At 35.4% G+C, this 27,152-nt stretch overlaps 2 protein-coding genes across 2 annotated transcripts; both read right to left on the minus strand.

Moving 5' to 3' along the window:
• Nucleotides 1-5,142: 5,142 nt before the first annotated feature.
• On the minus strand, nt 5,143-10,326 carry LOC145586809 (non-specific phospholipase C6-like). The gene is made up of 4 exons (XM_081643745.1): nt 9,480-10,326; nt 8,389-8,690; nt 5,683-5,859; nt 5,143-5,571 (listed from the first exon to the last, which is right to left on the minus strand). Exons 1-4 carry the CDS (start codon nt 10,244-10,246, stop codon nt 5,273-5,275), a joined length of 1,545 nt encoding a protein of 514 aa, XP_081499871.1. The 5' UTR covers nt 10,247-10,326; the 3' UTR covers nt 5,143-5,272.
• A 1,622-nt stretch (nt 10,327-11,948) lies between these two features.
• Nucleotides 11,949-24,604, minus strand: LOC145600190 (CBS domain-containing protein CBSCBSPB1-like). The gene is made up of 15 exons (XM_081656095.1): nt 24,421-24,604; nt 23,856-24,001; nt 21,718-21,886; nt 21,458-21,590; nt 21,112-21,282; nt 20,881-20,959; nt 20,679-20,792; nt 20,456-20,522; nt 20,267-20,372; nt 20,124-20,182; nt 19,482-19,591; nt 19,281-19,411; nt 18,514-18,599; nt 18,324-18,413; nt 11,949-12,487 (listed from the first exon to the last, which is right to left on the minus strand). Exons 2-15 carry the CDS (start codon nt 23,966-23,968, stop codon nt 12,311-12,313), a joined length of 1,605 nt encoding a protein of 534 aa, XP_081512221.1. The 5' UTR covers nt 23,969-24,001; nt 24,421-24,604; the 3' UTR covers nt 11,949-12,310.
• Between the last annotated feature and the right edge of the window lie 2,548 nt (nt 24,605-27,152).

The following is a 27,152-nucleotide window of genomic DNA, read 5'->3' on the forward strand; positions in this document are numbered from 1 at the left end:
ATGTAGGGCCTAACAGGATGTCCCCTCACATTGACGACTTTATCCCAGACAACATCACCAGACATGAGCTTATTGTAGAGAACACTATCCCTGAAATGAGTGGAATCATCAACACTCCCTGGAGCCTTGACACAAACATCCCAGAAGATCTTCTTATGGTCAGCCACCACCTGGAGCTGTATGGCAGGGTACCCATATCGACAATGATAAGATGAAGGGTCACTGACATCAGTAGGAAGGCGATGGAGCTTGACAGGGGTGGAATCAATTGCACCGCACAAATTAGGCAGCGATGTGAGCTCCTCAAAGGCCTGGGTGGTCTCATGGAGGCGTCGGCGACCAGCAGGGATCTTAATGAACTCAGGGTAAAGTTTGGTAGAGAGGAGACGGGTGACCATGTTGGTAATTTTGGAAACAAGGTAAGGGTCCAAGGAATGGCGCTTGGCAAGGGTTTTAGCAGAGAGCCCATGAGTGAGGCGGGAGAGAACCATGGCAACAGCATAATCAGGGGGAAGGGAGAGATTGGACTGCGCTATGTGAGGCTTGAGCTTATCAACAACAGTAGTGAAGACAGGGTAGGAGAGGCCATATGAAGAGCGCCACTGTGCATCACGAACAGGGGGGTCCATAGACCATATGAGCTCAGTAGATAAGGCTCGGAAGGCAGAGAGGGAGTGATCCGAAGGGGAAGATGAGCGAGAGCGAGATGGAGAACGGGAGGAAGAGGAAGGAGAGGAAGAAGATGGACGAGAGGCAGCAACAAAGGAGAGAACTGAGGCAATTGTGAAGAAGAGAAGAGGAGCGGCAGAGGAGGAGGTGAGGAGAGAGGAAAGAGAGGTTGTAGTGGAGGCTGATAAGGACGCGGCATCAGAAGAGAAGAGGGAGGAGGAGGGGTCCAAGTGGTTCTGTAAGTGAAGCAGATTTGTCAGCATCACCAGAAACCCTTGATCCATCGCCTCTATTTCGATGGAAAATGTCAAGGCTATGAGCACATCTCAGTCAGTGGAGTATAGTCTCAAAACTTCTACTCACAACAACCCAAACAGATCAAAAATTGTTCATGCTATCCAGTCAATGCAGTCAGGCACAGCTAAATCTGCATAAAGAAGGAGAGTCATACGATTTAGAATCACAAACATCCTTCTATAATGAAGTAAGCTCCTGCATATTTCCATAGATTACGTGCAACAAAAAGAAACTAGACATACCACCATACCCAAATCTACAAACTCATAAAATGGTAGAACTACGATTACTAAGCTACCCAGTACAACCATGATATCATTACATTACATTACAAACATCACCAAAAACAATCATCGCAATTATGAAAATTCCATCAACTAAAGAGTATGAAATTAAAGAGAATACATGCTCCTAAATTACTGATCTATAGGACATGAAAGCGACGAAGGAACTTTCCATTAACTAAAGAGTAAGAAGTTAATGTATATGCTTCTAATTACTAATTATAGGAAACGGGAAAGATCATTCAGTTAATACAACATAGATTCCATCATCTTCGTCTCCAAATCATTTCCACTTTCTCGATCCACTAAGACGCCTAATCAAGCCTGTGCTTAAAGAATCAACCTTTCCAACCGAAAACCCACAACAGGGATATAGGCATTGATATGAATAACAACAGACTACCAGGAAAAAAAAAAAAAAATCAAATTCCCCTTCTCATTCAACAATCTCTGGAGGTTAACTAAAATAACTAAAAGGTTAATACATTCCACAATCTCACATTTATCCAAACAATCAACAAAATATTTCTCGATTTTTGTTTTCAAGTAATCTAAATAATCTATCATCCTAGAAAACCTGAAACTTGAACTTCTTTAATCAATCATATAGAAAGCCAGCACCAAAACCCTAATCATAACCCTAATTTAGAAATACCTTGACAACATCAAATATAAGAAATTGAAAACCCTATACCCAAAAAAATTCAATCGGTGATAAACAAAAGCAAAACCATAATTCATCAGAAAAAATACCCAATATTTTCCAAAATCAACAATTGAATTCCAATTATACTCGGAAAAATTACAAAAAAGAAAAACATATAAACTAATATGAAGAAATTGAATAGTTTAGTATCAAATACAATTAAAACGGATAAATAATGAAAAAATTTAACCTTGAGAAAAGTGGGGAGATTGTTGCAGCGAAAGTGCCGGCGGCTGCGCGAGGAGAGAGAAAGAGGTCGGAAGTCGAGAAAAGAGGGGTAAATAGCTTGAATAAGGCGCTTCACTTTGGCTTCAATAATACAAGTAACCAGGTGTCCAAGTGCAACCACCGAGCCTTCTTAATTAAAATTTAAAACAAGATAAACTCATATATAAAATTAGATTATAGTCCCGGGGACATGGGTTGGAAGAAATTAGATTTAGTTCATCTAAGTATAAAATTTAGGATATTCGATTTCCCTTATTATTTATATATCGGCTATTTGATAGACTCATATATAAGGTACAACTGGTTGTATGGCATATGAGTTGTAATCATTTTTAAAAGTTCTTCTAATTTTAAATATTTTTTCTGTTTTTAAAGTTGCATCACTTTGCAATTTGCGGACTAAAAAAGAAAAGTGATGTAACTAATTTAAAAGTTTCGTTTTTACAAAAGTGATGCAACTAAAAAGAAGCGGAGAAAATAAACTAAGTTGCATACGCAGTATTATTTAAAAAAACAAATTGAATATATAAAATTTTATATATTAAAATATATACAGAGTAATTTAGAAGATTCTATTATGAATAATGCCAAATTTTCAAATGAAAAGATTTATTAGAACAAAGGGATTAATAATTTCATTTTATTGACAGGTTAGCCCTATAACACTGGAATTTGTTATATACTTATATACATTCGGATGTACATATTAACTGGCTCTCCTATAACACACAAATAAGGGCACATTTGAGATGCAATATATGCAAAAGTTGAGGGTCACTACATATATATGGTTAAAAAATATCCGTCTCGAAAGTGCAATAATAAGAGGCCATCATATAGATTTTTTTTTAAAAGAAAAAAATTAAAACTAAAAAAATTGCATTTATTTACGAGTTGTAAATTTTGTTAGTTTTTTTTTTTTTTTTTTTTTTTTTTTTTTTTTTTTTGGAAATAAAACATAATTTGTTCCTCATGTTAAAATTTTGGAATTTCTCTATACAATTAAATTCAAAATACAAATATTATAAGAATTTTTAAATACTCCATATACAAGCAAAAGATACCCAACCTCTTAAAATAAAGATGATTATTTAACCATTCAAACCAATTAGTAACCACGTTATAATACGAAAATAAATATATATAACTACAAATCACAATGACTTAAGAATATGAAAATTAATATGACATATCACCTCCACAACATGTATTAGATTTGATAACTTAAAAATCCTTATACAAAGAATTTAAGTCAAGACTAATAAATTTTAAGTCATGCACAAGTCTCACCAACTTAGCTATTTAATTATTGTACCTTTTTACCCAATAAAATAATAGTTAACTTATATCAGTTAATTAGTGTTAATTAAGATAATTTAATAACCTTAATTTTGAAGTCCTAACACTCTATATTGTTTTTCGGAAAATTTGTGAATTACTACCTCAAAAAAGAGGCATTTGTGAATTACTACCCCTAAAAAAATGTTTTTAATTACTACCCCTAAAATCAATTAATTATATCGATTACTACCTTCTCCTCTTTTCCGGTCACTTAAGCTTACTAATGACATCATTTTCTGACCAAATTATATCTAGTGACTTTTAAATCCTAATTAATTAAATAAACCCTAAATTACCACATATCCACCTTCACACCACCTCCTGCAACCCCTTTACCCCATCCCCATCCATCACCAGAAATTCCCCCTTCCTTAGCCCCACCAATGAAAATCCACCCTTTACCTTTCTTCCACCGCAAAACCCATCCCCTTCCCTTCCCCAACCCCCGATTACCGCCCTCCACCTTCCCGTAACACCTGAAAACTGTCTTATTCCCATCCATAACCCTCGATTGTTTCCCCCTCCTTTCCCCAAACCTATAAATTAAACAGTCCCCAACTCTTGCTTAGCCCCCGATAACAACTTATTCCCCTTCCCCAACCCAACCCCAATATTGTCCTCCACCCTTTCCTTAGCCGCAAAAACCGCCTCCATTCGTAACCCCAAAATCTCATTTCTTTGCGTTCATGGTGTTCGGTGGTGGTGGGGGAATGGACTCATGGTATTCACCGGGGGAGGGAGGTGGTTTGTGGTACACGATGAGGGAGTGAGGGGAGTCTCCGCCGGGAGAGGAGAAGGTTTGGTTTGTTGTAGGTGCTCGCCGGAAAAGAGGGCTTAGGGTTTTTTAATTTTAAAATTAGGATTAAAATGATTAAATTAGTATTAATTAAGATGACAAATGACGTCATTAATGAGTTAATTAGCCGGAAAATCCACTTAGGTAGTAATCGGTACAAATTATCACAATTAGGGGTAGTAATTAACAACCATTTTTTAGGGGTAGTAATTCACAAATGCCCCCTTTTTAAGGTAGTAATTAACAAATTTTCCTTGTTTTTCAATTTGATAAAAAGTAATAATTTTATTTTTCTGTTAAATATTGCATATCAAATATTAAATATGATTTTCATTACAATTTTTTTTCAAATTCTGAAATTTCAAGATAATCATTAAAATGTTAAGAAAAAAAGTTGAACATAATTAGCAAACTAAACAAATACAAACTAACAACCAAGTAATACCTAGAGCATAGGGTCATATACCAGTTAACTTTTTAAATCACAGCTTGGATTAGATCTAGCCCAAATAGGTTTGGAAAAACCAAAACCAAACTATTTTGGTTTGGGTTCGATTTGAAAATTAAAAACCAAAATCAAATTAGGTTGGTTGGTACCATAATCCAAATCAAACACCAAACTAGCACTCCTAGCTAAATGCATTTCCAATTCTTTTTTAATTAGCATGTTCCTCACATTTCTCTCTACTTTTGTAATTATCCTACGGCTAAACGTATAGCAACATCACCTACTCACTCAAAGTAAATACTGTTAAAGTAAAATAAAAATGGAAGGTCAATCTTTAAGGGACGGATGGAGAATAACTAATTACTCGAGCACACAACTAAAAACTACCAAGTTATTTAATTTCCAAGCATTTCTTTTTTCTAGGAAGGCCTCTAATTAAAGGTAAACCATAATACTTAGCACTATGGCTACCCTTAAACTGTGTATACTAAGATTATTATTCCTTAATGATGAACAGAGGATCTAGTAGTGAGGGAAGCCCTCATATTTACAATGGTGGACTCATCAGCCCCAAGCTTAACTGCCTCTTTCCCAGCTCGAAGAAACCGTGACACAGCACCTGTTACGTACTCGTGAGCTTCCTTAACATTCATTTTATCCGCCATTTCATTAGGGAAACTGCTCAAGAAATGGTCACCATTCAGAACTGCTGCTAACTGAACAATTTCGGTCTGAAACTGTGATAGCTGCCTCTCTTCGTCTGCTTCAGTCTTCCTCAGTGGAGTTACATCAGGCAGAAACTCTAACAAACAGCAGAGTAAAATGATCACTAATGTTAATTTTTTCGGACATCATAAACTAGTATGTTTTGTAACAGACTATTTATTTTGAACAGAAGGAGCATATGACTTACGTGGGCAATCAGTTCGGGGAGAAGTTAAATTCCCAATAACGCCCTCAAAAGTACCAGCCCATTCATCTCTGTGAGTCAAGAAATTGGAGTTGAGGTTGAATATTTTCTTAATGGTAGCTGGAATTGAAGAGTGCTCGAACTCAGAATCCGGTGTTGGTCCGTTTGGTTTACTTATCACTGCACAAAACAACAGCATCTTCATAGTCAAAATCATTAAACACTTGAACTAACACGTTAAGAGATTTTCTCACTACGCTCACAATCAAATGTCACATTGATGCCGTAATTTAAACTAATAACCCGATAGCTAAATCTTGACTAAAGTAGTAATTACGAACATATGCTAGAATAAGGAGAGCAGATCCACATGAAAATATGCTGATTAGCATGTTCTGATTAAAATCGCATTAAATTTCAAGTATAGTCCTGAATTAACCATCATCAAATCTCAACTAAAGGATTGTCCCCCAACACATGGGTTGGTACAGCATAACTACAAGTGTTAAGACAAAGTCCCTAGTCCTCATAATGTATGGTGTCAAATTGTCAATAGAAGTACTCTACCACCCTGTCGATTTGTCATTGTTAACCTTGAAGACGTACTATGTCAAGCTTATCTCGATTGGGACTAACAAAATCGTAAGAAAACATTAATTTCGTTTTTGTTAATTTGTTCCGGATGCTAGTGTAACTATCAAAATCGGTTGAAGTGACTACGCTGAACTTAGGATTTGTTAAGAAAGATGCATTATATTGTTACACTTGTAACTTCCTAGTTCCTCCTATGGTATCAAGGTACTTGTTTTCACAATAGCTCTTGCTCAAGAGGTTAGATAATGGCTAGGGAACTTATTGTGTAGATAACAACCAATTTATCAGCAGGATGGGCATCCGGAATTAAATTCAACCCTGTAACCTAGAACATATTCATCAACATAACTAATGTGTCGCCTTGACTTTTACATTTGTCTCATAGACAATGTTGTTCAACTAAAATCAAGGGAATTATACACACCTTCCGTCCCACTAAAATTGTTTCATATCCCTTAGTTTACTTTATTAAAAGTTATTAGTAGGAAAAATTGACATTTACTACCGGCGAAAGTACCTTGTGTTACATTTGCTACCCGTTTAATTTTTTTTTTTAATTTTGCTACCACCTGAAATCAAATAGTTAAAATTTCACTACCGTTAAGGTTCCGTTAAGTTTATCCAAAAAAAAATAAAAAATAATAAAAAAAATTAACCCAGCCATCCCTGCCACCCCTCCCCCCTCCTCCCTGTCGGCGCTCAGATCTTCGGCCGGCGCCGGCGCCGGCGCGAATCCACCCCCTCCCTTTCCCAATCCCCCTTTCCCTTTCCCCCACCCTTACGCAGCCCCCGACCCCCACCCCGAACCAACCACCCCCCCTTTCCCCTTCCCCCCCACCGGAATCCGCTCCCTAGCCCATTCCCCCACCGAAATCGACCCCCTCCCCTTCCCCCTACCCTTTTCGGCCTTCCCATAACCCTAAATCACCACCCCAGAACCACCATAATCGAAACCCTAAACCGTTTTGGGTGGTTTTGGGGTGGTGGTTTAGTGTTAGGGAAGTCCGAAAAGGGTAGGGGGAAGGGGAGGGGGGGTCGATTTTGGTGGGGGAACGGGCTAGGGGGCGGATTCTGGTGGGGGAGGGGTGGTTTTGGTTCGGGCAGGGGTCGGGGCTGCGTAGGGGGTAGGGGCTGCGTAGGGTGGAAAGGGAGGGGGTGGGTTCGCCGCGCCGGCATGCAGGGGGGAGGAGGTGGCAGTGACTCAGTGAGGGTGGAAGAGGGGTGGCTGCAAGGTGGTTGAAACGGTGGCTAAACCCAACTAACGGAAATGGTAACGGTGTAAGCAATTGGTAGTGAAATAAATATTTTAGAGATTTGGGTGGTAGCAAAATTAAAAAAAATATTAAACGGGTAGCAAATGTAACACAAGGTAGTTTCGCTGGTAGCAAATGTCAATTTTTCCTTATTAGTATATTATTTTCACATGGACTTTCAGGTGGGAAAATACTGCATTTAAAACGAGACAAACTAAATGAGACAATCTTTAATCCTTCATGATTGTGGGACAATCTTAGTAGAACGAATAAAGTATAGCGGGTGTAGGCATAATAGGCATAGTAGGATCCGCAATCACAGCCTTTAAAATAAAATGAAAAGCATTGTTTTAGCATGTTGTCGGTGCAACTGGCCAAAAAAGTTTCACAAAAGAGTCCACTACCGACCAAATAAGTAATCAATTATTTCTGCCAATACCACAAAAAAAATAGGCAATCCAATCCAATCCCATTTCACACAGAAATGAGACCAAACAAAAAGCACAACAATATACGACTACCTTACTTTCATGTAATTATAAATTTTACAACTTGGAAAACACAAAATTTCACAAGTTCATACTTTTAATTGTAATTTTCTTTTATTTTATAAACAAACAAAGAAGACAAGTGTAATTCTAAGGGTGGCATTCATTATATATTGATGCATTATATGTAAAAATAAGATGACATTTTCCGTCTCACACAATCGCACACAAGATTGTAATTCATGCTAGATCAGATAAAAATAAATGTTTGTATGCATTATGATACGGAGTAATAATAACATTAAAACGAAACTTAAACTAATTTTGTGAGTACAAAAAAATTAAATTATATTGCGCAAAGTTAAAAAATGTACCAGTTCCTTTGTTGATCCAAGGGGAGACCATAATAGTCGGAACACGAACACCGAGCCTATCGAACTTGAAGAAACTCGGGGGAGGAGCAGTGTTGCCGTCGGGGCTAGGTACATTGATGTAAGGTGTTTGTACGTGATCATAAAACCCACCATGTTCATCATATGTTATAACCAAAAGACTTTGATTCCATTGAGGACTTGCTCTTAGTGTTTCATACACTTCCTTCACTAGTTTTTGTCCATTTGCTACATCATGTGATGGATGGTCGTCGTTTGCTGGCATTCCTTTGGTATCGAAATATCTGATCCAAAATTTTCATACCCATTATTATTATAAAGTTAACACTTTAGTACAAAACTCTCGAGTTAGTTAATTTATAGTGCCATCATCATCATCATTGTCGTCTCCAATACATGCCAAAGTCGATGTTATTATTATTGCACGGTCCAAAACCACTATGTTCTAGTTAATTAATTAATAAGCTCGATATAAAATGACACGGTTAATAATTAAATAATTGGTTCCTCAAAGAAAAGTAATAAATATTTCACACTCAATAAGTCAATATGGACTCTATTTAGACAAAGAATTCGAGAGTCTTTGTCAACAACTATTTATATTCAATTGTTCTATAGGACAATAGCAAATACTTGTTGGTACTTAATTGCACATAGTACTTCAATTGTTCTGGTTCACTGAAAATAATTGAACTAAATTGATTGAGGATAAATTGAACTGAAAAACACCTTAAATGAATCCAAATGTACATTTATTTGAGATAAAATTTAGCAGCAAAAAATATTGCCTTAGACTAATATGGATTATTCCGTAACTATTATCGGTGCTAGTTATATTACGAGTTAACAAGTGTATCATTATTCATTAGTCATTATATAACGAGTTAACAAGTGTATCATTAGTCGGTCTTGAGATAATGTTACTCCATAACAATTGTCTAGCCACTCATTATGTTACGAGTTAACAAGTGTATCATTAGTCGGTCTTGGACCACGTAGTAATTATATAAAACACCAACAAAGTACATAATAATAAATGAAAGAAACATAAAGACTAATAGTGGAGTATGTACCTGGGTTCAATAACAGATAAGCTGGGGAGTTTACCATCATTAGCATGCTTCTTGAAAGTATCATAGAGATGAAATTTGAAAACATACTTCAACTTTCTCAAATTCCTATAAAACAAAGTACTTGGAATTGCCTGAAAATAAATCCCAAAATCCAAATTATTTTCATGCAATGAATCAAAGATAGTTTTTTGTGGGTATCCAAGAGCCAACTGTTTCTTCACATGACTAACAGCACCATGTGATGTTCCTGAATAAACAAATAATCTGTTTGGTTGAGTTGGTCCAGGAATTGAAGAAAACCATCTATCAAAAACAGCAAATTCTCTAACTAAACTTTCAAAAACAGGCACATTTTCAGGCTTAAATCCCTTCATAACTGCTTCTGAAACATTCCCTGACATTGAGATTGCCTGTTCTATAAACCCTGTCATTGAAGGAATGCTGCTGTTTTCTCCAAATACTTGTTTTGCTACCTCTTCAAAGGAGTGGCCTGGATCTGGGTCTACGTACTCGGCGTCATCGGTGACGCAGACGGAATTTGATCTCGGGTCTTTGGTGGATACAGGGTTGCACTCTGTACCATCTACACCGTCGATGTTCGGGTTTACGGATCTTTTCATCCATCCTATAAGGTGATCAAATGACCTGTTTTCTAAGACTAGGACTACTATGTTTTTGATGGGTGATTGTGTTTGGCTTAAGCATTGTTTGGGAGGGAAAATGGTGGAGAATGAAATGAGGAGGAGAAAAAATATAGGGGTTTTCATTGGATGGTGTTTGGAGAATAGAATGAAGTAGCTAGAAAAATGGGGTTTTGGAAAATGGGTTTCTTTATAATTTGTGGGCTTATATACTTTGTAATATAAAAATAATACTCCAATAATTAAAGCATATAATACAAAATTGTGACCAGGGGGATTTTAGGATTTATTTGGAAGATCATGAGTGATATTTTAATTAATGTGTTTGAATATACCAATTAGAAAAGATTGTATTGTTTTTTAAACTATGAATCTATGGTAATATGGCTGTCATCTTGATTTTTATATTTAATAAAAAATGATAAGGGATTAAGGGTGCATTTTATTTAATTGGTTTGTACTTACTTGATTCTAGTTGAATTTATCCGAGCTTATCAATATGATAAAAATTTATTGATTGTAATTGAATTTAGATAATCCTTCTTAACCCTTATCAAATTTTATTATTTTAATGACTAATTCCGAGCTTATTCCTTTTTTATTTTTTTATTTTTTTTGTACAATAAGTGAATATAAGATGTGATGATGAATGTGTGAAAGGGTAAGAGGATTACATTCCCTTTTCTTTTCCTTCCTTTTTGGTGTTTAGTGGTGAGTAAAGTAAAAGTACCAAGTACAAAAACTAAAGTAGATTCTTAACCAGTAAGTAGAGCAAAAACTGGAGTGAGTGAGTGAGAGTGAAAGTAGAGCGAAGAAAGTTAATTGCAATCATGTGGACCCATGTTTTATGATGATGTTGGTAAATCTTTTATTCTGAGGATCCTAAATTTTTTATAAAAAAAAAATACAGCATTCATATTTGAGTTGCAGAAATTACGGAATTTGATACTAGTGTATGTTCTGTAAAATACAGTGTTGATCAAGTTTGTAAGTTGTAACTTCATTCCAGCAACGAAGTCGGTGACAAATGGTCAATGAGTTATTCTCGTGCTCAACTTTGGTAATTGAGTACTTCCCTTTTTTTATCTTTAAACGGGAATAATGGTTAGTTAGCAACTAATTTCGCAAGCATGTCGTGCTATCATCGATTATGTACACGATTTAGGGTCTTAGGTGTGTTTAATGTATAACCTATGCCGCACCAAACTGCAAACTAAATGCACCAAACTGCAAATCAAATCGTATTTTGATTTTATTTATTTTTTTATTGTTATTTTTTTTTTTTTGAAAGAGATATCGTATTTTGATTTTGTTTAATGGCTTCAAAATTTTAGTTTGATTTACGAAATTTTAAAACCACAAATGGCTCGGTTTGGTTTCTTGAAATTTTGGAATCAAATCAAACCAAAATGCAAATCGCAATTAACTATTTTATATACTACCTCCGATTTTTTTTAGTTGCAATGTTTACACGACTTCACTTCCGATGATGTATTATTCTCTAATTGATATGTATTTCATCATACACTAGTTAATCTTCGAGCAATGTTTGGCTTATTAAACCAATATAGGAAAAATACTTGTTATGTTATGCAAAAGGCAGCAAATAAATTGTTATGCACCTATGTTAAGAGTTAAACTCTTAATGACCAGCAAACAAATTAAAATGACCAGAATCGACAACCCAACTCATTCTTCATTCAAATAACGGAAATCAATAGAATAGAATATCATAGGCACAATTTTCTCCCAAAATGTCCCATTACGCCTCCATGTGAAAGGGTAAATTTTCATTACAATCAAGCTTGAAGACCAAATATAAACAGCATTTCAAATAAAAAGCCTATCAATTCAAATATAATCTTTTCATCATCATCTTGTCAGCTGGTTTGGTGTTTATTATGAATCAAGAAATTACATGAATATGAGGAATTCAATCATGAAATAATAGCTTTCCATGAAACAACACATATAATCGTGTATCACACATGGCCTAACACTCAGTTAGCCAGCAAAAATTCGCATTGGCATCCTTTTTTTTTTTATATAGATCTATACAAAAAGAGGCTGCTGGCACAACTCACTCCTTGGTCCTCAATAAACACGAAGCCAACCAACAAATATGTATCCTGCCAATGAAATGTTGTCATGCCTGCAGCTGAAGTAAAATATATCGAGGCCATAGTGCTATTAGCCATTTCTCCTCAAATAAGCAAGTACACCCAATCCAGCAGCAAATGCAGCACCTGCTGCAACTGTACTGTATGCAGATGACCATGCATCAGGCTGAGCATAATCCAGGCTCGTTGCCCCAGAAGCGCGTCTACGACGACGTAATCCAGAGTAATCTAAATGTAATTTTAATCCCTGTTCAAATGAACCAACAATGTTTGAGAGTGTCCTGAAGAAAAATGGAAATTGATAGCAAGCTGACAAAGAAAGCACTAAAATCCAGCAATCCACGGCAATACCAAAGTTTAAATTATATTGTCCTGGTCAGTTCCCAATGGACACAATACTAGTTGATAATCAAATTTAGACCAATAAACAAGATAATTTTCAGAGCAGTGGATTGCATTTCAGTAAATTGTCCAATCATAAATCAAGTCACCTTCCTAATGAAGAAGTATAATAAGAACTCAACACCTCCACAAGATATAGAAACACTAACTAGCATGATATTAAATGCAAGTGTGAATTGAGAGCTTCAATTTATACAGAGGTCTGTTCAAAACCCCTAAGTAAAAAGGCATACTGGTTTAGATGAGAATTCCATTCTAAAGCACAGATGCTCAACATTAAAATTAGGGATAAGAAAAACACGAGGCAAATTTTTTTTTTTTTGAACAAATACAATGCAAGTTTTTCAAGCTTGTAAAGATTTATCCCCCCCCCCCCCCCCCCTCCCTCCCAAAAAAAAAAGGGACTTCACATGTGAGAGGGAGTGTTGTATAGTGGACTCTCTCTTTATTAATGATGCATGTGGCCCAAGCCGATATCTAACACAAGTAATATTTATAATGATCAGTTAAATATTTGCAGGCTTCAATACAAAAACCACGACAGAGGTCACTTGACAACTCTACTAGCTGTAAAGAACACATGTCCAAGGCACTTATTACACATTGCTTCTTTTTGTACATTATTACATAAGTTTGTTCAAGAGATCAAGGGAACACGGATGCAAAGAAGAAACTATGTCTTGGCTGATGAATAATTAATGAAGAAAAAAAAGTATTTCAGCAAAAACATGAATGAAGGGATTAAGGTTAAGTTGGTGGGGTGTATTCCATGTTTTTTTAGTGGACAAGTTAAAGAAGTTTATAAGTTTTTCACTTGTGGCAAATTATGACCACTTAAATTTGAAAAGGCTTCAACAGAAGGAAGCTCTTTCTAAAGCAATTTCAAGTCAATCCCTGCCTAGGCAGAGAGTATCGGAGAGTATCTTTTGGCCATTGGCATTCTCTCAATATTAGTAATAGCAGGGTCAAGGGAACAACAAGTACAAAATAAACTCACCAAGTTGAGAGAAAATGCCTACGCTAGAAGCATAGAAACAGGGGTGAGCATATCAGGGTACCCTGTTAAAATTCTTGGAACCGGAACCTGGTGCAACAAGTTCCTCAAATTGGGAACCGAAACCGGTTGCAACAGGTTCCTCAAATTGGGAATCAAAACCGGGTAACAAGGTACCATGTCTTGTAAAATATTTAATATTTTTTTTTGCAGATTTTCGTATAAAAAATTAGATGGTTACTAATTTATATTGTTTATAACACGCAAGTAAAACAAACTAATTGTAATTGTTGAAAAAATTTAATACATATATTTATAAGGAAAAATTGACATTTGCTACCAGCAAAAGAACTGTGTGTTACATTTGCTACTTGTTAAATTTTTTTTTCTTTTTTTTAATTTTGCTACCACCCAAATCTCTAAAATATTTATTTCACTACCAACTAACTTGTCATTACTATTTCCATTAGTTGGGTTTAGCCACTGTTCAACCACCCCTCCACCTCACTGCCACCCCTCCCCTCGACTGCCACCCCACCCCTTCCACCCTCCCCTTAACTGCCACCCCTCCCCCCTGCCGGCATTGGCGCGACCCACCCCCTCCCTTTCCCCAACCCCTACGCAGCCAACGAACCCCTTCCCTTTCCCCGTTCTCGCTACCCCGACCCCTGGCCCCGACCCCGAACCAAAACCACCTCTTTCCCTTTCCTCCCACCTAAATCCGTCCCCCTAGCCCCATTCCCCCCACTGTAATCGATCCCCCTCCCCTTCCCCTACCGTTTTCGGCCTTCCCTAACCCAAAACCACCCAAAACGAATTTAAGATTTCGGTGGGGGGAACGGGGGCTGGGGGGCGGATTCCGGTGGGAGGAAGGGGACAGGGGTGGTTTTGGTTCGGGGCAGCGAGAACGCGGAAAGGGAAGGGGGGTTCGTTGGCTGCGTAGGGGTGGGGGGAAAGGGAGGGGGGTGGGTTCGCGCCGGCGGCGGGCCGCCGGCAGGGGGGAGGGAAGGGGTGGCTGGGTTACTTTTTTTTTTAAATATATATTTTTTTATTTTTTTTTTTGAATAAACTTAACGGCACCTTAACAAATTCCGTTAAGTGAGATTCCGTTAAGTGGTAGTGAAATTTTAATTATCTGATTTTAGGTGGTAGCAAAATAAAATAAAAAATTAAACGGGCAGCAAATGTAACACAAAGTACTTTCGCTGGTAGTAAATGTCAAATTTTCCTATTTATAATTGTAATTTTGATGTTTATTAATTAAAAAAAAAGTATAGAATTGGTGTAAAAATTGAACTTAAGTGATACTTTTATCAGGTTATAGGGTACCCTACAGGTTCTGATTCCAAAAAATTGAGAACCTGAACCGAAACTTGTTACAACAGGTTCCCCATTTTGCTACCCGAAACCGGAACCTCTTCGCGGTTCCTAACAGGTTCCAGTTCTGGTTCCGGACAGGGTACCCTGATTTTTTGCTCACTTCTACTAGAAAGTATGGTGGCATAGGTTTGGACCTACAATTGTTCTATTTGGCTCTTATTGCCACACAATGTGCAGCACTACCAACACCAGAATGGTTATTTTCGGAGGCCCAATAAGGTCATAATTCAACCTGAACTTCCAGGGGTGTTATTCAAGCCAGCTAGCTTCTTGACAGAAAATGTGGTCTGTGGAGAGCTCTGAAACATACCAAACCACAAAAGAAGTAGACTTCTTTATTCTTTCACATTTGATCCATCAGGTAAAGGCGAAGCTGGCAATATTTATCTATTCAAATCAGCTTAATGCCTATACAGAGTCTCTCACCTGGAGCACTGTAAAGGGGGTTTGAGGAAAATAGTCTTTACCCTGTTACAACCACCCTCAGCCAATTCACAATAAATAAGCACACGTGTTCAAATGGAACATTTCTCTTGCCCACTATTACCAGAAAGCTAAATAGATAGAAAATGTTTGACTCAATTTGAAACTGAAATTGTTTGCTCAATTATGCAAATGCATCCTGGAAAGTTAAATTCATCTACTCAAAATCTCCTTAGTCAAAAACCCCCATGGTGAAGGGTTTTATAATCTCATGAGTGAAAGACTATTTAAGGATGTCAGCAATGGGCACCAGGCAAAGAAGATATTTTACAGAACATGCTGTTTACAATGCTTTTAAAAATATCTCTTCTCAGGGGCAATATGACGATATATCTTTTTTGTGGATAATGCTTGCTTTGATATTTAAAAAGAGGAGTCCACTTGCAATAATAGAATTCTCTTCAAATTTTCCCACACTTCCTGGGAGAAGAGTAGAGACCTTTAGCGGAAGGCTAAAACGTCTTCTAACAGAGAGGACCTCAATTTTCAGATTATTTGATCAACTCTGCCCATCATGCAGGGAATGCACTATATGGAAATCGTGTTCTGTATGACAACTAAATGTATGGGAAGACGGCCATTAAATAATATTGTTGATTTTATCAGTTTCTAGGATGAAGCATAGATGGAAACAAAATTCAACAGCAAACTTCACATTCTTCCTGGTTGGTTTGGAGAGCACAATAAATCAACAGGTATTCAGAAATTTAGTGATAGGTCGGGTTGAAATACAGAAGCAAGCTTGCTATAGGAGCCTAGAAGAGGACATAAGCTCGAGGAAGGAGTTCCATAAAAGCCAAAGTAGATTGCCTGGTCCTTGGGTGACATGGACCAGAATTGACATGCGGTTCGATTGTGGATCTCCGAATATTTGTGCTTTGATCTTTTTACAAATAAAGGATGCTTAAAGGCCTAATTTAATGAGGTAGGAAGGTAAAAACCACAAAACCAAATATAAGAAAGATTCTGGTTGCATCAGTCTGTCTTCTAAGCGTAAAGACAATTAAGATCATACCTAGTTTCCACTTCAGCTTAGCTAACTTGTAATGAACTGACTTAGGAGAGGGTATTATGGGTTGTTTAGTATGTCAGCAGTCATCAAATGTAGTATGGGCATTACGGGAAGTCTAGTATTATTAGGGTAGTAGTTTATAGCCTTAGAATAAATAGAGAGAGGAGAAAAAGAAGAAGGTAGGCAGAAATTTGGTGTAAACCTTTTGGAGAATTATGGCCTAAAGCCATTATTGGAGACTGGTGAGCTTAACTCACTATCGAAGATTGATAGCCTTAAGCTATTAAATTATCTTTTGTAATCCTTCCACCACTATCAATCAATCTTATAGCTTTCTTCTTTATTAATTTGCTAGTTAAAATCAGAAATCCTTGCTGTTACATTAACTTTGCTGTGTGACCAAACTCAGCCTTTACATAACTAAAAGTATCAATACCTATAGGATCCCCAATGCTTGGGTTATGCACCCAGATGCAGTGTGCACCCATATTAAACATAAAGCCAGTCAACATAAAACATGCATGCCTCACTACCCAAAAGCACATAAAGAAAATTACAAAGAACATAGATAATATAACACAGTTCAAACTCAAATGACATAGAGTAAAAGATCTCAAGAATATATATCTCAAAACCAAAGAACATTTGACCAGGTACACCAACTAATTTGTGATATGACCCCGTAAGATGGACATAATTCTTAATTTCTGTCCATATATATTGTTTTGAACAGTAATTGTTTGTAAATTAAGCCAACAATGCTAGACAGAGTTGTGGAGATAAACAGACAATTGATGATAAAAAACATAGCATAGTGGGTGGCAGAGCAGATGCAAAAATTTGAAAGGGAGATGGAAGATTGATTTTGAAGGGCAAGGAAGAGGAAATAAGGTATTTAAGAAATAAGAAGGGGTTTTTTAATAGTTCACCAAATAAGTTTGATTAGTTAAAAAAGTTCAAATATATCATTCATGATGTTGTAGTCACATTCTAAATTCAAAGTTCATGTGTTAAAATCTTATTATGGCATTATACTTCCTCCGTTTTTTGTAGTTGCAAACTTGCAATTTTATTTTTACGGTCTCCTAAGAAATTTTTGAAGAGGAGAGAGATAGAGAGAAAAATAAGAGGGACCCATGTGGGTAGGAGAGAGATAGAAATAAAGAAATGTCAAAAATGGAAAGTGTTGCAAGTAATTAACAATTTCCAAAATAGGAAAGCGTTGTAAATAAAAAGAAACGGAGGAAGTATTATAATAGTTCCTTTAGTTTTCTTAAAATTGCAATGTTTCACACTTACCCTATCCACATAATAATTTTGACCTCATCTTTTTAAGCATGTTATTTAAATTTATCCTGTAAAATGTGCGAGCTTAGTCTATATGTATAATTTCAATATATCATTTTTTTTTTATTAATTTTTACTTATAAAAAATTAAAGACATTAATAGTCAAAGTGATGCGTTGGCAAACTAAATAGTCAAATTGTTGAAATTTTTAATAAGCTGAGGAAGTGCAATGGATATGTATGATTATAGACTATTGTGAACATATTTTATGGGCCCATGGGTATAATAGGTCAATAAGGACACTTATAAGATTCATTGTTTACATGGTTTAAAATTTAGGGTTCACTCTGATATTGAAATTTCTCTTCATCCATAATGAAAGACCGTTGCCGCGACCAGTTTTCTAGTCAATAAATCAGGATGGGTACCAAACAAAATTCTCTACCAAAAATCTACCAGCAATTTCGACAGCTGATATTTGAGGAGATGAACTACATGGATAACAAAGGTGAAGCAAGCATTACCTTCCATCCAGCTAATCTAGCATGATCTACAGCTGCAGCAAGATCACTGTCAGAAGCAAGGACAACTTTATCACCGTCTTCATCTTCATACTGCAACATGCGGCAAGCAGTAAATATATGTTCAAGAACATATTCAAATCATGCAATCATAATTATAAACCCAAAATGGTGAACAAACTATTCGTTTTACCAAAATCTGAGGAAGACGGTTGCGATCAATATCATCGCCCACTCTTTGAAGTATACAAGTAATGAGATCAGTCAAGTTTCGTGTATCTGCATTCACAAAGTAATACTCTGTTAAGCAATTTTAAAACGTTGCTAGACAAGCTCAGTCTTGCCCTCTTCTCTTAAAGACTCTTGCCCTCTTCTCTTAAAGAATTTAAAATGTGGCATGAGATGCCTGAATATAAGACCTTGTAGGGTATATGGTGTGGAGATGGTGTATGTGAATGTATGTTGGAGGCATAAGGTTTGGTGAGATGTAGAAAAAGTGCTAAGGCTAGCCACGCTACCCATGGCAATGAAGAAAAGCCACATATAGGCTGTGGAGTATGCTGTCCATAGCATGGCAAGGAGAGAAGCAACCCCAGGCTGCCTACAAGTGACCCAGTTACCGGAGCCACTTTTTTTCCTTGTGTGAAGAATATTTCCAACTAGACTACATATTTCATATTTGTGCCAAAGCATAAACACAATCATAATATAAGTTCATTGCTCTCAAATAAAGAGAGAGAAAGATTTAAAGAGATCTTGAGAGATTTTGTAAACTGTCATTGAAAATCATAGCTTCTATAGAGCAAGTTTGTGGTTTAACTTTTTTCTGGCAAAGAAGGTTTTTCCCAAATTGATTGACATTTGTCTATTATTTTCTTTGATTTATTGTTGTTCTATAATCTATATCATTGTTTGACCATAATATTCTAAACTGCAAATAACAGATCTTGACAAACCTACCACATATAAACCGGTGCATCCTGCCACTCTTGTCTTCAATTTTGAAGGCAAAGTTATTTGGCTGAGCTGATGAAGTGAGAAAGGATTTTGTAGTATCGCCACTTTCAGATGCCAATTTAAGGGATCCCTCACTATAATAATACAAAGAGTTACAAAATGTCTCAGTAATATTTTAAATAAACACAAGATCACAACTCTTACCTCCTTGAATCCTCATCATCATCTGCAGGTCCCAATTGCATGGCAGAATCCCAAAATTTTTGCATCATATTGGTAGTAGCCTCAGTATTAATTCCACCAGTATTACCAACCTAATTATCAAATATGAGAACAGGAGAAAATTCATTACTCGTGAACAATAGCAGATCATAGCAGATGCCACTGCACACACATCAAAATACTGGTACAAATGATTCATCTACAGACACAAATGGAAATCATATTCATACAAACTTCCGCCATTCATTAAAAAATGCCTTCAATTTTGAACAAGATAGTAAACAGAAAGTTGCATCTATGAATCAGTTAACAATAATTTAGCACAAATAACAATGCCTCGTCAAATGGAACCACGCGACGGCCATTATCAAGTGAACAAGGTGCATGTAAGAATCACCACATATATAAATGCATGTAAGATAAACCACCCATCCCCAAAACAACTCAATTAATGTGCAGGACTGCAGAGGTGGCAAATGGCAAGGACATATTTCACACTAAACAGATGCATAGTGAAGCTGCATTTGATATGAAAAAATGTCATGAACTACAAACTTATACATATGGCTTATAAAATTAAAGCATGACATATGGCGGCATTATAAACTAGAAGAGCTGACTTACAGTGGCAACAGCAGCATGGGTGATGTGAATCACATCAACAACAGCAACAACATACCCATCTGTTCCAAATAAAACTCACAACCATGAGAACAGATGCAAAACAGTAACTCAAAGCACAAAGTTACTCCTCTAAACAATTATACCTCTATCCACAACTGGCAAATGCAAGAATTTCCCATCATGCATTGTGTGCAAAGCATCAACTATAGGTGTATCAACAGTTGCACATTCTGGATTAGGTGTCATGATCTACACATAGTAAAAAAAATGTTGACCATCTTAATTGACAGCAAATACTGGAACTTCAAGGGTTCTTCCTCGACAACACATACCTTTTCCACAAGTGTTGAATCTGGAGGAAGATTTTGTGCAATTACCCGCATTAATATATCCTTGGACCTGACAGAATGCAAAGATGAAAGTAAACAACTGGTAGAAAACTGAGACAGCATAAACTCGAGGAGTCAAGTCCCAAAACCAATGCATCACTTTCCATTTTAAAAACTAATCAGGAATTACCATTAAAAAATAAATAAAATTCTGAATAGGACTTACGTCAAGATGCCCTTTGGTTTATTTTCTACAGTAACAATAGCACAGCTTAAATGAGATTCAAGCATCTTCTTTGCTGCTTCTAAGACTGTGTCAGTAGGTGATACTGTTAGGAGCCTGTGAAATTCTTAAAGTCTGTTAGATAGGCAGCCTAAAAGCTTAATCTACCAATTAAAACTTCCAAAAAAAAAGAAACATTACCTACTTTGAATGCTCAGACAGAATTGTAGACAATGAAGGCCTGAATATACGATCCCTCAATGCGTCGATGAATGTATTAGGGCCTGGAATCCAAACAATACTATAAGATTGTCAAAATTCCTAAGAAAACAATCTATATAGCACAAGATGAAAACTAGCAATATAAAAATTACATCAGCAAGATAAACTGTTTCAGATAGCAGGAGATATTAACAATGCCACACTCTCCACTGACCTGAAGCTGATGAACCCCAGTTTTTCTCAACACCTTCAACAGCTGCAACAATGGCCTTCCCCTTCTCAGCTGCCCTCTCCATACGTGCAATGGCATCATATAAACACTTTGCTATGTCAAGTAAAGCTACAACCTCTCCATTTTCTACAACTGGTAAATGTCTGAATTTCCCTGGTATGAAGTAGCTACTATTAGATATACTTGACTTTTTTTTAAAAACAAAAATTAAAGAAAGATTTTTTCTTTAAAAAGAAAAAGATTTTTATAAAATAAAATAAAAATAAAAATAAAACAAAACAAAAACATAATAACAACTTAATTTCAGCTTTAGAAGAGTTATAATTACCTAGGACCATTTTTTGTAAGGCTTCCACAGCAAGAGTTTCAGAAAGAACAAAATCAGGGTTTCTGGTCATCACTTTTGAAGCAGGCGTCTCTTCAAGATTTAGTTCTTTAGCTATAACTCTTGTTGCAATATCCTTGAACCACAACAAGGTTGTATTAAGTAGAATTCTCAGAACTAATGCACAGAAAATTGATATGAATGTGACAAATCCTCTTATTTAATTTGGGTGACTCGATAAAATAAATAAAGAAAATAGTTACCTTGTCTGTAAGAATTCCACAGAGTAAAGCATTTGAATCAGTAAGCAATAAGGCATCTAATCTGCGAGCAGCCATCCGGCGACAAGCATCATAAACACTTGTAGTTTCAGGAACTGTAAGTGCTCTCGATAGTCGCAAGCGTTTTACTGTACGTTCTCCAGTCAATCCCCTGCATAAACAAGCAATTAGTTTCCTTTTACAAGCAAAACCACAAAATCAATAAGGCCCACTTTCTCAAGTCCATGCAGCTAAAATTGTCTTATCACACACACTATGTTCATTATATGGTCTGCAAACACTTGTATGAAAGTCTATGTTGGATTCTGGAGTGAATTATACAAGTATCATCATAGCAAACGCTATAATTATGAAAGCTAGGAACAAGTACATGCTCAAAGAATAATAAAAAGCAACAAAATGTGCACACATAATTTAAGATATGGACATTTAACAGCAAAAAAGGTTATTCTAGACTAAAGTCATCCTGACTCAATCCATCCACTAGAGAGTGCAAGCCAGTAGGGGAGTACAAAGTACACAAAATATATGCAACTAAACCATAAAACCTATATTCACCAAATAAAATACATGCTTCATTTTCGTGTATGACTAGAGTTATCAGTAAAGGCAGCCAAATAAAATCAACAAAACCACCTAACTTATGATGTTAAGTTGTTAACCAAACAAACAATATACAATATTCCTGTATTAAATAGTCAGCAGAAAAGATATACATACAGATGCATGAAGGTGAAAAGTAAGGCCGGGCATATAAAATATAAGCATAAAAAGTGTTTGGCTGCCCCGGTTATCAGATACAGCATATCCGTTTAGATATATAGTGACTTAGAGACTTCTACTTATAGTATGAGATGATTTTTGGGATGATTTGTCATTACAATTGGGGTGACTTTTAGTGTGTCTATACTATACACCCATTTTATTCAAAAATTTCTGAGAACTGAGTATCATTTCCCAAAATATTAGCTTCATATTCTCCTTCCTACCAAGAAACTTTGACACAAAGATATTTCTGTCCAACAGACACCCTATCAACCTATACACATTATCTTGCCAGAAAATAAAATTTTACAAGATTTTTCCCCTTAGTTTGACTATTGAACATTCTGGAAATTTCAGAGCTAGTAATTTATAAGGCAACCCTTCCAAACATCTTGAAATAACTTTTGCATCTTAAAGCAAACAATAAAGAGAAATTTATAAAGATAAATTGTTGAAGCACAGAAATTGACCACATCTATGAAAGCAAGGTGAATGCAAGATATACAAATCTACAAAAAGTTAACATATGAAGCAGGAAGACTAATTTGTTTTCAATATACAGTGTACATAAGATTTTCCCATGCTGCAAGTTGAAGCTTCTCTTTGAATGCACATTTGTTCAGGTAAGCAAACTAGAAAGAGGAAAACGGAGACAAGTCACAAGGATGTGTTGGAAATGAAGAACTTGTATAATTCACTCCAGAAAGTCTATGTTGGATTCTGGAGTGAATTATACCAATTGCCTCACATTCCACTTCTTGATCTATACTAAGATGTTCTCAAAATTTGTTCACTTCCCTACTCTTATCTGACTGATGTTATACTTTAAACATATCATATAGTCGAACAACCCATCTTTAAATGCAATATATTAAAAGGCAAACTATATCTGAACAAGAGAATTCCTTAGAATGGGTACAATTAATTACAGCATAGGCTCAAAAATGACAATCACTGCAAATCAGCATTTTGAAAAGAAAAAAAATTCAAGTAAAAAAACCTTCAATGACATAAACCTTTGTCACCCCCCACTTAGTCAGAAACATCTTATACCTAAAATGAATACAGATTGGAGTATCAAATCTCAAAGATAACAAGAAAACATAATAAAGCTTGGCATAGTTTCAACCTCCATGTTCATTACAACCAATATCATATACCGTTAAAACCGGAAACTGGCAGTACCCTAGTAATACCCAACATGCCCTAAATTACAATTTTAACATTCTATGATCAAACTAACAACATAACCTAACCAACAATACATAGAAAATTATGAAACTCTTTTCAAGCAACAAAACAAGGCAATGAAAAGGGAAAACATATACGAAGTACAAAGGAAGAATAAGTCATACATTGAGCGTGGAGAAGGGGCAGGCTTTCGAACAGGGTCCGAGGGACCACCATTTTCGGCTGCTTTGTTCTTGGCATGTGAAGATGACATACTTTTCCTACCTTGACTTGTCATCCCCCTTCAATTCAACACCAAAAACACAAATTCCTGATTTCATCAAAATTAACATATTATTAATCAAATTTTCAACATCTTCATTAATCTCCTGTTCATCCAATCATACGTGTCAATCACAACATTATCGCCTACCAAACAAGCTAAAATTATGCAAAAATTGCATTAAAACATAAAAAAATTAGCTTGAAAAAATAGTTGATTTCTTAAAAAAAATTACAAAATTCAATCAATAATTCAAAACATATCCATTAATTCTGACCAAACAATAATCCTAATTTCGTTTCCAATTCAACCATTTTATTACCGCCTACCAAACGCGCCGTAATCATCCAAAATCACATTCAAGCATGAATCAAATTATAAATACTATACCGAAACAAAATGGAAAACGAATACGTTTCATCAAATTGACATGATTTAATCAAAATAACATCCAAAAAATTACTCACCCAAATAACTAAGGATTTGGAAATCAAACAGGTTGAAGAATAACGAAGAAGTCAGGCTATTACAGAGAGGAGAGAGAAAGAGATAGCGGATGATCGGCGGCCGGCAAAAGGTCGGGAAAGTTCGAAAGAAGTCCCGGAGAAGATGCCGACCGACGACGTGCTGGAGGGAAGAGGGAAAAAAAAAAGGCCGAATAATTTGGAGAAATGTTTGAATTTTATGGGAATCTGATAAATTGATTGTTATTACAAAGTTTTGCACTTTTTAGTTTTTTTTAGGGAAAGCGATTCGAAATTTTTGCAGATTGTTCGAAATTCGAATACTTAGCGTATGGCAAGCCGGCACGTTACTTTTTTTTTTTTTTTTTTTTTTTTGGGTATAAAACATTTTACATAGTACTCCCTCCGTTTTAAAATATTTGCTCAATTTCTCCATGCACGAAGTTTTAGAAGAAATTCGAGAAAGTAATAAAATATAGAGGTAGTGGGTAGTTGAAAAAATAAAAAATTGTTAGAAGCAAAAGTAGTGGAAGAATAGGAGGAGAGAGAGTAATATTCTCTTCATTTTTAAATTCTTGTTTCACTTTCTTTTTCCGGCGTTTTAAATACTTGCTTAATTTCCTTTTTTGGAAAACTTTTACAATATCCTCCCATTCTTCCACTATTGCTTTTTACAAAAAAAAAAATTTCTCAACTACCCCACTACCTTCATATTTTATTACTTTTTCCAATTTCTCCTAAAACTCCGCGCATGGAAAAATGGAGCAAGTATTTAAAAACGGAGGGAGAATGTTGGGTCCACTAAGTATGATAAATGAATTAAATATTGTTAAAGCTTTCCAAAAGAGGAAATGGAGCAAGTATTTAAAAACGGCCGAAAAAGAAAAGTGGAACAAGTATTTAAAAACGGAGGGAGTGTTTTTTTTTTTTTTTAGAATAAATCATTTTAGTATTTTTTTTTTTTTTTTTTTTGAAGTCAAATCATTTTAGTATGTGAGAAACAATATGGTCATTGTTTGAGAATTGGCCAATTGACCAAATTGGTAAATAAAAAAGACCTTTAGTTTTGGTAAAAAAATTCCCGTCCAAAAAAAAAAAAAAGTTTTGGTAAAAAAATTAACTAAGCAACAATTTGGTAAAAAAAAGTTAAGCCTAAGTGACAATTTGGCAAATAAAATTACTTCAGGCGACTTTAAACCCAAAAAATACAAAAATTTTTGACAAATTACTAGCGAATAATTAAATTAGTTTGTTTTCGTGATTTTTTATTATTATTATTATTTTACCAACCCTTTTTATGGAAAATAACAATTTCAAGGAAAAAAAAAACTTGTTAAGTACTGTATCAATTTTCACTTAAGTTTCATACCTTTATTAATGAAACCAGGGGCAGTTCTAAGGGTGTGCGGGGTGATCGACCTAGCAGGGCCCCCAATTTGTAGGGACCCAAATTTTGGATATATGTATATTAGTTTCATGTTAAATTAGAAAAATAACGTTGGAGTGATGGTTGAGTGCTACTTTTTAAAACAAAGGTTTAAGTTTCAATTCCTTAAACCAACAAATTTTACTCTTTTTTGGGAAGCAATACTAGAGAATGTCTATGTTCATTGAATAACCGCATAAAAATTTTCCCTTCCTTATTTCCCTTTATTCTCTCCTAAAATTTTTTATCTTCTCTCTGCCATTTCCTTATTCACTCCTCAAATTTTTCAATCCTAACCAAAATCTTTTAATCTTTCCCTTCTTTCTCCCAAAATATTTCAATCTACATTTATGTCTTCTTCAAAATTAACAATTACCTCAAATTAATTCACCCCTTATTAATTTTTAATCAATACAATTTCCAATTTTAAACTTACAATCCCAACCCAAAATCTTCTAATCTTCCCCTTTTTTCTCCAATTTTAAGATGAAATTAATGAAAATACCGTTGATTTTCTCCACAAATTCTTTATATATGTATTTTACTAGCTCTTTCAATTTTACAAATAAAAAATAAATCTTCAAGATAATCATAATTCTTAATAATCATAATGAATGAATTTATTTTATGAAAAATAATTGGTTATTATATATATTGAATCTAGGGCCCAATTTGATAAGTTGAACAGAGCCAAAAAATATTATCTAATTATAGCCCTGGCCCCGAATGTAATGTTTTACAAAGGGGTTGGAAATAAATTGGGTATCGAAATTTAGCAAAATAAAAAGGAGATGACATATTAATTTAAAATTTTAAAAGGGAAAAATAAATTTAAAAACACAAAAATAAATAAGATTAGGATTTTTACAGAGTTTGTCGGAAAAAATTAGATTTTTCGGCTATTTCACCAAATGCCAATGAGTACTTAAAAAATTCACCAAACGCCATCAAGGTTTTCAAAATTCACCAAATGCCATCGAGATTTTAAAAAATTCACAAAATGCCATTAATGACTAACGGTTGTTAGTCTTTAAGAAAAAATCTTGACATGTGTCATTATATGATTGATTCATTTTAATTAAAGGTTTGGGGGGTCATTTTAATCCTTTATGGATACAAATTAAGCTCGAAATTGACAAAAAAATAACGTAAATGCTTCGTTTTGTGTGTTGAAAAATATTTCGATTAGCGTCTCGTTATTTTTTAACCATCAAAATTGATCGGGTAAGGTTTAGTGGGTCATTTTGACCCTTTATGGATACAAATTAAGCTCATAGTTGACAAAAAAAAAAAACGTAAATGCTCCGTT

The sequence above is a fragment of the Chenopodium album genome, chromosome 2 (genome assembly GCF_948465745.1).
Source record: "Chenopodium album chromosome 2, dcCheAlbu1.1, whole genome shotgun sequence".
In the NCBI taxonomy this organism is placed as follows: Eukaryota; Viridiplantae; Streptophyta; class Magnoliopsida; order Caryophyllales; family Amaranthaceae; genus Chenopodium; species Chenopodium album.